Consider the following 12,734-nt stretch of genomic DNA (forward strand, 5'->3'; position numbering starts at 1 on the left):
AATTTTCTCTTTTATGTTTTTATTTTAGTTCAAGGACTTCGCTTCATACAAAATTTTAACTGTAGAAACAACTGCAGAATTCAAAGTCTGACCAATAAACCGAAATCAGGCAGCAAACAACTCCCAGGACCCAAATAAATTCAGTTCCAGCTCTGTTGCAAACGCGGAACCTGTAATATCGCCAAACACTGTTTTTTTAAATATAAAGATATTTTTTTCCACAAACCCCCTTATTCATATCAAATATTAAAAATTAACAACAAAATGATTACATTGTATCAAAAAAGTACGAAGATGAACAATATTTCTTTTTTTTACATGCACATACATTTTCAACATGCAAACATTACTTTTTTCCATGTACGGCCACATCTAAACTGGAACTGGTGTGCAGAGACAGATTGTAGAAGTTCAACGTTTGGCAACTGACTGAAGGATTCTGGGGAGGAAATCTTTTTTTTAAAAAACAATACAGAGGCTGCAATGGATGAAGACGTTTCACATAAATTCTAACGTATCGATATCTGCCCTGCAACGGCAACATGGGGCAGTAGTGTTTGGGTGAAAAATAATTGAGTCAGTCTTATAACCAAACCAAAAGGTGCTACACATCTGTAATCCAATTACTAATGCACATCCTTCGAACCATCGTATATTCCCAAACTGGGTGATTAACATTCTGAGAAGTTCACTCTTTCCTCCCACTCTTTGAAGCTGTAAAGCAGGTACATCTGTGGCATGCAGTTTTCAAATATACCAACTTGCAGAACTTTTCTACGAATGTCCTGTTAATTTTTCATTGTTTTTTTTTCTCTTTAATTCATTGTGCCTTTATGCATTTTTTAAAATATATATATTTTTTCATAGATTTTTTCAGAGTTTTTTTTATATATAAAAGATTTGGTCACAATCATGCTGAAGCCTGAATCTGGAGATCCCAGCAGGTAAAGCTACAGAAAGGATGAAGATTTATTTTTCAAAAGTGTCGTCATGTTGCATAGCCCTGCTCTCACAATAGTCAAAAACCCTACTGCTGGAGACATACAGAGCCCTGTCAAGCTTGTCGTGATGTCATGACAGCACCTAGCTCCACCCCTCTCACCAGGACCAATAGCAATGGACTAAAAATAATGATTGGCAGCAGCTACAATTTGACCTCAACCTGTAGAGTGAAGCAGAGCAGTCGGCGCCATGCGGTTATTAGTAAAAATGTGGCACCCTAATTAGAGAAGGAAAAAACAGGAGATGTGGAAAGAACCAACACATATCCTATCCCCCCGCTCCCAGAGCACAGAGAATTACACATTTCGACATGCCACAAGAAGACTTGGACTCAGTGAGGCTACCGTATTCAATCTTTGATCTGAAGCAGACTACACTTTTAAAGACAGGTGTTTAATGGGACACCACAGTGTTAAATTAACAGCGTTTTAATGGTCAACATACAAACATCACTCAGGTTCCAGGTGTGATAATAAGGTGCTGACCATTCTTCTGTAAAAGCTGACAGTGGTCAGAGGCAGGACCCTCTGGAAAATAAACCTGTGTGTAATGCAAGGGGCAGGGCTTGTGAACCTGCCAGCACAACACAGGACACTTGTAAGTTGGTGTCAGGGCCTTGACAACACAAACTTCCACCAGGGCTCTGCGTCTTTCTCTTCTTCTTCATACGCTCTTAGCAAAAAGTACACAGCTACCCCAAAGTGTACATTTTCACTGCAAAATGCCAACTTATACCGGAAAAGTGCGCCTTTTTTTACCTCACAGCGCACACTTTTACTGCAACGGACACATATTCACTACAACGTGCACTAGAAAAGTGCACCCTTTTACCTGGCAGTGCACACTTTCATTGCAAAGTGCACATCTATCACAAAATGCATACTTTTTAAAACATCAAATCCTTTACCCTCCATAACATTTACATAAAAGGCAATAGCTAGCAATGCTTTCTTCGTGTACCCTTACAAGAAAAAGAAATATACACCGTTACTATGTGTTCATAACCTTTTGACAACCAAGTTTAAAGACTCAAACATGCAATTGTGTTACTCTGGTTACGTTGTCTCTGCTGGACAGATATACAACTAATGCAGTTTTCATATTGTTTACTATTCATATATATATATATATATCCATATATATTTTTTGCACTAGAGTTGTTTTCCCCATTCATTATCAGGAAAAGGTCAAATAAAATATGATAAGAAATTCCAAGTCCTCTTATTTAAAAAATCTGAAATTGTATACTTCTCTGCCTACAGCTTTAGACCTTGTATTATCTAACATGGTTAATACAGATGTCTCACACATATCAGTCTACACACCTCCTTCTCTTAAGTGTTGATGCATGGAAAAAGGGGTTGAGGTTGCATCTTTACTACAAGATATTTAAAAGGTTAGGCACTTGGTAATAAAGAACTGGAGCCATCAGTAGGAAACAGTAGACCTGACATGAGAGTGAACTGCAAGCAATTTACATAAAATGCAGCTTTTTTTGAAATTTTTTTTTTTTTTACAAAATTGCACACAATGAAAAGATAAAAGTTCTTCTACCATAGCCTGATAAAAAGTAAAACGAGTACATTTCACGTCCCTTCTTCCTTTCTTCTTAAGGTCACAAGCAGTGATGATGTTTTGCGAGGCATGTTTAAAAGAGCAGCAAAATGAACAATCATCAGTTTAAATATAATTGATCCAAACTTAAAGACATTTCCGCCTGCACCCTAACTGTAACATGTCGTAATGAGGTTTACACACACGGTAGCTCTTGGTTGGTAAAATGCTAAAAGCTGAGAGAAATGGAGGACGAGAGATTAGTGCATTTTCCGTCAGTCTCACAATCGTCTGCATTCGAAGGCCCCCTTGGAAAGACGAAGTCGTCGTCGCGGGTTAAATATAAAAACAGCGACCGTGGGCACCTCCTCCTCCTTCTTCCCTTCATCTGACATCGCTTGTCAAGTAGGCTACTTCGTTCACATCCCCAGTGCGCAGGACGGACAACCTTCAGCAGGGGTCACTGTTTCCCCACATACTGTGAGAGGAGATTTTGGCATATTTCCATTGCAGTTCTACTCGCCACAGCCAGAGTATAAGACACTACTTTGCAGTATTCATGTCTGTGTTGTTTTCATCTGTCAAATGCCACTTGTCTTTAGTGCAAAAAGAAAAAACGTAAAAAATAAAAAAAAAGACAAAACGAGAGACGGCTTTTCCTGCCGACAAATTTTCCTTCAAAAGAATTGAAATCGCTTCTGCAGTTCAGGTCAAAATCCAAAATTCAGAACAGCAGTTTCCTTTTCTCATACTCTCATACTTTTCTCATACATTTTTCATTCCTTGCCTCTTCAGTTAAAACATGTGCATGCATGTGCGAATACACACACGTATACACATGCATCGACACACACACACGCACGCGCACACACATACTACACACACACACACACGCACACACACACATGCACACACATATCCACAAAAACTGTGTAAACTACCACTTTCAGGGAGATGATAAAACTCATCCTGTTTTCTTCCCCAAAAATGCATTCTTAAAAATTTGTAAGAACTTGCATTTTCCCATATGTGTATGTGTATGCATGCATGCTTATGCACGTGCATGCCTGCATTTTGTGTGTCTGCGAGTGTGTGTACGTGTGTGTTTGCACGTGTGCGTGTGTGTGTGGGTGTTAAAGCCATGCTAGCACCAGTCGTCCTCCTCTATGCCCTGGTAGTGCCTGGGCGTACGGGCGCCCGAGCCAATGCCCAGGGTGAAGTGGTATCCGTTGGGCACTGCACGGCTCTGCTGGGGCGGGGGGGGCAGGTGAGGGGTGGCGGTCCGGGGGGGGCGCCCGGCGGGGAAGCTCAGCGCGTCCTGGAAAACCCCCGCCTCCTCGGGCAGAGTGTAGTACAGACTGCCCCGCCCGTCGCTGTACCCCAGGGAGGGGTCGGAGCCGATGCGGGTGACGGGCGAGGGCGAGTCCGTGTCGCTGCGCAGGAGGGCATTGTGTTCCGAACGCCCGCGGCTCATCCTGCCGGGACACAGGGCGTGCGGGCCCCCCTGGGCGGGGCTAAACTGCACGGGGGAGGAGTTAGCGGTCCGGTAGGCCACAGCGGGACGGGGGATCAGGGGGGTCTGGGGGAGCTGCCTGCGCCCTCGGCAGGGGGTGCTCGCCCCCGAGGTCAACGTCGCGGGGCTCCCTTTAGCGGAACCACTGCCCTACATGAAAATTGGAACAAAGCAAATCAAAAAGGATAAACGGGATGAAGACGTGACAGCGACGCACGGCGACAGCGAGGGGGAGGAGCCAAGTCAGCAAGGGGGGAGGGGCCCGGGATGTGAAAGAGAAAAATAAACACACGTAAAATGGGGGGGGGGGGGGGGGGGGGGGAGAGAGGGGGGTGGAGAGGACAGTGTGCAAACACAGGGGGCGGGAGACAGAGTGAGAAAGGACAGCACAGGCACAGCACAAGATGAGAGAGGGCACACGGAGATGCAACACAGAGACAAAACGCACAGAGAAATGGTGATAAAGAGAGTGGGAACAAAAAGTGGAACATCGTGAGCGATTGCACCGAGGGTGGAAAGAAGAGAGAGGTTAGGTTTCGGCTGAGGAGGAAACAGGCGAGTGGTCAGAAGGTCAATGCACTGGATTTGACTGTACTGCGAATACCATGTACTGTATACTGAGGCCTGGATTCAATCAACATTCGCCGGCAGTTTAACAGCAGTGGTGCTCTATTTCTCAACAAACACAGTTTAGCAGACTTAAAGGGCTGTCTATATTAACTCGGCAAACTGTGTTTGTGAAGAAAACTTTCACTTTCTTTCATTTGCACGTAAAATTTTAGGAATGTTGATTGAATCCAGTTCGGTTTCTAGTATTACTTTAATTTCTGATTCATTTCATAAATGTGTGTGAACGCTGTGTTTCTCAAAAACTATGCATCGCAAATGGGATTGACTTTAAACACACTTGGCCTAGCATTATGAGAAATTCAACTCAAAGCAAACATTTGGTTGCAGAAACAAAGTATTTGGGTACGAGCCAGACAATGACTGCAAGAGTGGTGTGTGTTGAGGAAACTCATGGACACACTTCCACCAATTTATTCTAAGGCACGTAGTGACTTATTGACAAACTCAAATTGAATTTCAGTTCACTGAATATTTAATTTTTTATACAATCACAAATAATGTGTAGATTTGCCTTCCACGTGCATTTTCACTTCCTTCCCTATCAGTGAGGAGACAGGAAAATTAGTCAAGGACAGACATGCAGAAGATTCATGCACAAGGAGATTTTCACACACATAAAAACTTATTTCAGGCATATTCATCAGCAATTGACTGGGCTAACATCCACCAACAAAAAATAGAAAATAAGTTACTGTAATATCGATATTCTAAGTATAAAAAACTCTAAAAAGTAGGCAATATTTGAACTTTGTCAACACATAGATACATACATGCGCAAAAACAGGTACTGTACTGTAGGTGCACACACATACAGTATAGACACACACATGCATGAACACACACACACACATGCTATACTGGTGTAGGCAACCCTGGTCCTGGGGTGCTAGTGACACTGCACTATGCTATCCTATGATGCCAAGTTTCTAGTTGCACAAAACACAAAACACATGGGTCCTCCTCTGTTTGATCAGAACTATGCCCTCTATATCCTGAATGCTTTGTCCTAATTTCTGCCCAGCCCCTATTCCTCTTTTTTCTGCCATGCCCCGCCCTCTCATCCCTGCCCCCTGGCTGCACCTGCCACAACCACACCACCACACCATGCCCCTCCACCACACTACCAAAAAATGCTGACTCCACTCTGCAAAGCCCCTCCTCTGATACCGGCTCCCTGGCCACGCCCCCCAGCTCTCCCGGCCACGCCCCCCAGCTGCTCTCCCGGCCACTCCCCCCGGTGCCCGGCCGTCGTCCCTCCCACCTGCTTGTTGAGGCCCAGGTCCTGCCCGTCGCTGGGGGAGGTGGAGCGGCTGGCGGTGGCGGACTTGGTGTGGCAGTGCTCCCGGCTGCCGTAGCGGTCGCAGGAGTAGTACCGCTGCTTCTCCGCGGACGACGAGTGGTGCTTCCTCTCGTGGGAGCGGCCTCGGTCGTGCACCCGCTCCCGCGGTACCAGGTCCCCAGTCACGTCGCCTGGGGTACCTGGGAAACAGCCCACCCAGGGGGACAGGAAACAGATAAACACAGTGACCTGAAGTGCACATCTTGCCTCGTCAGATATTATCTTTTTTGTGCAGCTGAGAACCCTATCATGACTTTTGATGTGCATACAGAATTAAATGACTTCATACAACTCAAAGACACATGCACATGGAGTCACAGAATGTGATGCCTTACACGACATAGGCAATCCAAATATGCAATATACCCATTTAATTTTTTTCATTGCAAAGCTGGGTTTATCGATCAAGAATTTTGGGGCTTTGGCTACTGAATCAAACACATGACTTGTCTGTTATTTCATAAGAACGGCCACTTGTTCGATTGCAGACAGGCAGCAGGCATAAAACATGTTTTAGTAGTGTCTGTCTGAACATGTAGACTTAAGATGGACTCTAGGTTACAGATAGGCAAGTTTAGTTGCCAACACTGTCTGAAGGTCCCCTGCATTATTTATGATATGGCTCATTCTGTAAGGGCATCTTCCACGGGGGCGGGCTGTGCTCTCTAGCACAGAGGTTCTGTCCTCAGAGATGTCGCTAAATGACTACAACTGTGTGTGGTGTGTGCCCTCCCAAATGCAGGACTGTATTCTACACAGGGATCAGACTGTGTTCTACAGAGAGAACAGACTGTGTTCTACATCAAAACAGACTGTGTTCTATACAGAGAACAGACTGCGTTCTACACAGGGAACAAACTGTGTTCTACAGAGGAACCAGATGATGTTCTACACAGGGAACAAGACTGTGACAAGAAACTATGCAACTGTGGGCTTTATCACACAACAGCAAACTTTCTGCCAAGCACTGCTTCTCTCACTGATAAATATCACTCCGACAGAATACATTTCATCATTTTTTTTAAACGAAGGTTGATTAACAGGTCATTTTACTGTGCTCAGGAAACTGGCTGAGTTATACATAGAGCCCCAGCTGGTGTTGCGCATGGGGAACAGACACACACGCAGACACATGCGTCCAAACACACCCTGCTCTCCCTGCCCAGGGAGCTGAGAGGCTGAGACGTGCTCATAAATTATCGGGTCATTCGGTCTGCCTGTCTGTCAGACTCTTTTATCTCAGTAATGAAGACCAGCTGCGGGCCTCTGATCTCTATTGCAGATGAGGCGCGCCGATGACTGACCTCAGATCAGCTTTCCCTCTCCGGGGAGAGCAGCTCGCTCTTACAGTGACTGCTGCCGGTCTCTGGAAAGTTCCAGGGGGAAAGTTATCTCTCCGAGATGTTAACGTACCACAGACGGTTTTATGAGGGCCAGGGAGGCGGGATGGTGTGGGGTTGTTTGAACATTTTGGTTGATCTGAGAATCCCCCTTTTATAGCGGGCACAATCAGCCATTTGTTTGTTCTAATGTGTATTGAAGGAATGTGATTATAGCATTCCAAGGTGCCTGAGACGTTAAGGTGATCGCCAAGTGGAAATTTGAAAAAATTAAACTAAACGTAACAGAAAAAGAACCACAGTTATTGGAGATTAGTGAATGTTTCACGATTACTACTATTGGACAGAACCTCAAAAATATTTTGAAAATTCATATAAAGAAACATAATCCTTCCAAAAGCAGCTGGCAGCTTGTAGTTTATGGTTATTCAAGAGGGAGCGTGACAGAGATTCTACAGACGTCCTTCAGAGGCAGAACATTTCCCTGCACAAGGAGACACTGTGTGTTTCAACCAATGAAGGACCTTCGCTTGTCTTATGGATCAGTCTGGTTGAATGCAGGGGAGATAAGGTTCCCACTGTAATATCAATGTAGATGAATCCTCACAGTCTGCTGGTGAAGAGCCCTCGCTTGCTCAAACCCCTGCTGGCGCTCTCCAGGAGAGAAGCCCCGCACTCAAGCTCTATTAGGTTGGCAGTCAGGAAGGCAGGAAAGATCATGAATGGAGGATCATGAGTGAAGGATCATGAATGGAGGATCGTGAAAGAAGGATCATGGATCCTGTAGTTACGCCTGTGTTGGGTCAAGCTGATGTGATATCTGACACGATTTTGAACCACGCCCTTCAGAGCACTCATATTTGGTGTGTGTTAGTGTGTACAGATGGGCGTCCTTGCTTGTGTATGTGGATCTTTTTGTTGGTATAAATATGCTTGTGTATGTGTGCGAGAGTGCATATCTGTATCCTATATACTGTGTGGGTGTGAGAGTGTACTTGTATGTTTGTGTGTGTGCCTGTGTGTGCGTGTGTGTGTGTGCCTGCGTGTGTGTGCGTGTGTGTGTGAATCTGCATACAAGTCAGTGCTGCGCATGTGTCGTCATGTATGTGTTAGCATACGTGAGAGAAAGAGTGCGCCTGTACCCCGTGCACATGCACGTGCGCGCGCGTGTGAAAGCGGACGCGAGTGTTTCGGTGTGCACACTGACCTGCAGCGCTAGAGGGCGGCCCGTTGGATGACCTGTCCAGCGATCGCTGCTTCCTGTCCTTGTCCCTGCGGTGATGGCAGCGGTGATGGTGGTGGTGATGGTGAGGCCTTTCCTGGGCTGGCCTCTCCGGGGCGGGGTCCTGCAGACTGGCCTCCGGGTGGCGCCGAGGGGCCAGGGTGGACACGGAGCGCTTCATCGGACTGGAGTCAGGGATCGGCTGGGAGAGGCAGGGAGGAGAGTTCAGTCCACGCCGAAAAAATGAACATCCACTCAACTCAGGAGGCCATCTCAGGACCCGCAAAAATTGCACAGTACAGGTAATATCACAAGTGTTGCTGATCATCAATGTACAGACAAGGCAATATAAAAATGGTCTCAGTATTCCTGAAGATAATGCTGTCCCAGGATCATCTACTCTAACCCTAACCTCTAACCATTGCCAGTAGAAGGTGTTTCCGGATCCAGGATCTGTTTCTAAGTGCATCACTCATATCAAATGTGAACGCAAAGCTTTTCAAGACAACTGCTTAAGCCTTTCAATGAAACTGTAAGCATATTAAAGTAAATCTTAAGCCATTTTTTAGCCATTTTCCTTTAAGTCTTTGATTTGATCTTATTTCAAAATTTGAAAAGAAATTTTGAGAAATTTCAATGTGTGTGGACACTGCATTCAGATAACAACGGCATAAACACACAACTTGCACGTATCCGGGACTTCTTTCCTCACCTTGACCACATTCTTGACTATGGCATTCGGGTAACAAAACTCTTTTTGAGGTCCATTAGACACATACGTGTTTGGACAACATTGTGCACATTTCCCAAGCCAGACAGACACACTATAAAAAATGAATAATTTTACCAATTCTTTAAAACTGCTTTAGAACTGAAATAAATAACCGGAACCTTTTTCCCTTCTGTCAAACTAATATCTATAGGTTTGTGTTTTTGAATACCAGGTGGTGTGCAGGTGATGACTTGGTTGAGACAAAAAAAGAACATAATGTAATACTGGCATGATAACAGTTGAATCTGAATCAAAGGTGAGCTCTTTAGGAAGGACGAGGTCTGTGCTTGCATTAATGAACACCGCAGCAGCAGAGAACAGCTCAGCAATAACAAGCTCAGCGTCGCCCTCTGCTGGAGTGATTCTACAATTGTTAAACTGCACCATCTTTAAAAATGCGGCCATTTCCCCAAATTAGTTAAGCAATCCATCGGTCTTTCGACAGCTGCCAGATTAAAACATTGACTTGCAATTAGAAAAGGATGATGACTGACATTTAAATTCATTATGATCCTATTATGATCATTTACAGTTTGATGAACATTTTAAAAGCCTCACCCGTTAGCAGCATCTTTAGCCTAATGAGTCATGCGTAAGCTTTAGGCTCATCACTAATAGTTATACTGATTTTACATGATATCTTAACTTCTTAAATAGTTTAAGTAATATACTGTTCCACACTCTGAAGTCTACTCCATTTGACACAAAGAAGAAACTATCTTGCTGACGCGTGATATTTACAAAAATAGACCACACACGATCAAAATAGGTACAGGGAATTTATCAGTTCAGAGCATTAGAGTTCTGTGGTCACATGTTCTGCTAACAGGCAATATGGCTGATAAAACGGACCAGTAAGTGCTGTGGACAACTCAAGTGCTCTTGGTACTGGTCATTACCTATAATCCACCTCTATACTCAATTTCTATAAATGCTGCATACTGGGCAGAGAGGCAGTGTTGTGGGTAACATGCATAATGCCTTGAAATGACTTTACTCGGGATTGAACTCACAGCTATCTGGCTTTAGAAAAGGCACCACTAATGAACCCACTGATCCCAGAACCAAATAGCTTTTCTAAACAGGGAAAGGTTCAGCTTGAAACAATGATCTATTCCTAAGGCCACTAATGTGCCTGTTCAATTTATTGCCAGCAATTTCTTTCTATCAGTTAAGAGCTAAGTCTAAGTATTGTATTGTCATAGATCCTTCCATTTTCTATACCTTTTCAGTTGAATGCAAAGAATTTAACACTTTCATTCTTGGTCAACTCTCCACCACACATCCCCTGAGACATCCCCATACTGTAGCATAGCCTTTTTGATTGGCCTAAGCTAATTCAGCTTAAAGGTTAAACAGAGCAATGTATTTCACAAGTTCTTAATTGTGCTATATAGGCATTATAGATTGCATAAAACAAGTCAGAAAGGTACAAAGGGTGACCATGTCATCCTGAAAGGTTTTAATTGTCCAGAAGGTTTTGCCTCCAGACAAAACACCCGCAACGGGTCCGACCCAGAAAAGCAACAAAAACAAATCCCCAGTCTGATCAGTAATTCAGGGGGGCAGTTTAAACACAGGTGGCTAGCTACCTGGCAGCTGCGCTTTCATAAACGCCAGCACGCGTGCCCACCCCCCCCCCCAGACGATAAAAGCAAAGGTCGCCCCTCACTCAAATGGCGGGAGCGAGACGCTGGGATACGCCACCTGGCAGGCACTTTGATTTCCTGTTTCAAACTGAGCTGAATGCTAATCCCCTGATTGCCACTACCTCATTTTAATGCATATTTATGCCACTGTCCCAATATCTAGGGGACTGTAAATCCAGGTGCAGTTTAAACAAACAAAATAATTTAATGCTGTCATTATAATAACCACACACTTCTATAAATAATTGTTTAAAAACTAGTTAGTACTGTGTATCCACCAAAGGTTGCCCTTGCGCCTATTTAGATTCTGCAAACTTTGGAAAATATGGTGTGGAGCGTGGACGCTAAGCAGAGGTCGTGGATTTTGCACACTTTGGAGAGAAGGACGTGGTTTGTGAAACAGTGAGGAGCGTACAGTGAGAGGTAGAGAACTGAGAGTGGTGCACTGTAGTGACAGAGTAGACTCCACACTTAGAAGAGGCTGATACATGAGACAGAGAGGAGAGGTGGGTGCGGTGTATGAGATAGAGAGGAGAGGTGGGCAAGGAGTATGAAACAGAGTGGAGAGGTGGGTGCGGTGTATGAGATAGAGAGGAGAGGTGGGCAAGGAGTATGAAACAGAGTGGAGAGGTGGGCGTGGTGTATGAGACAGAGAGGAGAGGTGGGCGTGGTCTAGGAGACAGACAGGAGAGGTGGGTGCGGTGTATGAGATAGAGAGGAGAGGTGGGCGTGGTGTATGAGACAGAGAGAATTGGGCATGGTGTGTGAAATGAAGGTCGAGAAGTGGGTGTGGTCTATGAGACAGAGAGGAGAGGCGGGCGTGGTGTATGAGACAGGGAGGAGAGGTGGGTGTGGTATATGAGACAGGGAGGAGAGGTGGGCGTGGTGTATGAGATTGAGAGGAGAGGTGGGTGTGGTGTATGAGACAGAGAGGAAAGGTGGGCGTGGTGTATGAGACAGAGAGGAGAGGTGGGTGTGGTCTAGGAGACAGACAGGAGAGGTGGGTGCGGTGTATGAGATAGAGAGAGGAGAGGTGGGTGTGGTCTATGAGACAGAGAGGAGAGGTGGGCATGGTGTGTGAGACAGAAAAGAGAGGTGAGTGTGGTCTAGGATACAGAGAGAGGTGGGTGTGGTGTATGAGACAGGAGAGGTGGGTGTGGTGTATGAGACAGAGAGGAAAGGTGGGTGTGGTGTATAAGACAGAAAAGAGAGGTGAGTGTGGTCTAGGATACAGAGAGAGGTGGGTGTGGTGTATGAGACAGAGTGGAAAGGTGGGTGGGGTCTAGGATACAGAGAGAGGTGGGTGTGGTGTATGAGACAGAGTGGAAAGGTGGGTGGGGTCTAGGATACAGAGAGAGGTGGGTGTGGTGTATGAGACAGAGAGAGGAGAGGTGGGTGTGGTGTATGAAACAGAGAGGAGAGGTGGGTGCGGTCTAGGAGACAGAGAGGAGAGGTGGGCGTGGTGTATGAAACAGAGAGGAGAGGTGGGTGCGGTCTAGGAGACAGAGAGGAGAGGTGGGCGTGGTGTGTGAGACAGAGAGAGGAGAGGTGGGCGTGGTGTATGAGACAGAGAGGAGAGGTGGGTGGGGTCTAGGAGACAGAGAGGAGAGGTGGGCGTGGTGAGTGAGACAGAGAGAGGAGAGGTGGGTGCGGTCTAGGAGACAGAGAGGAGAGGTGGGCGTGGTGTATGAGACAGGAGAGGTGGGCGTGGTG

General features: G+C 45.5%; 1 protein-coding gene across 27 annotated transcripts in view; it reads right to left on the reverse strand.

Moving 5' to 3' along the window:
• cacna1ba (calcium channel, voltage-dependent, N type, alpha 1B subunit, a) overlaps window positions 1-12,734 on the reverse strand; it is a 186,704-nt gene continuing 173,970 nt past the window's right edge. For 26 of the 27 annotated variants that reach the window (XM_035378855.1, XM_035378856.1, XM_035378857.1 and 23 more), the window contains 3 exons: window positions 8,586-8,802; window positions 5,961-6,178; window positions 1-4,219 (listed from right to left, as the gene is read on the reverse strand). In XM_035378855.1, coding sequence (XP_035234746.1) covers window positions 3,701-4,219; window positions 5,961-6,178; window positions 8,586-8,802 — 954 coding nt within the window. In that variant the 3' untranslated portion in view covers window positions 1-3,700. The remainder of the gene's footprint in view (window positions 4,220-5,960; window positions 6,179-8,585; window positions 8,803-12,734) is intronic. The other variant, XM_035378849.1, reaches the window with a different exon arrangement.

The sequence above is a fragment of the Anguilla anguilla genome, chromosome 10 (assembly GCF_013347855.1).
Source record: "Anguilla anguilla isolate fAngAng1 chromosome 10, fAngAng1.pri, whole genome shotgun sequence".
Classification (NCBI taxonomy): domain Eukaryota; kingdom Metazoa; phylum Chordata; class Actinopteri; order Anguilliformes; family Anguillidae; genus Anguilla; species Anguilla anguilla.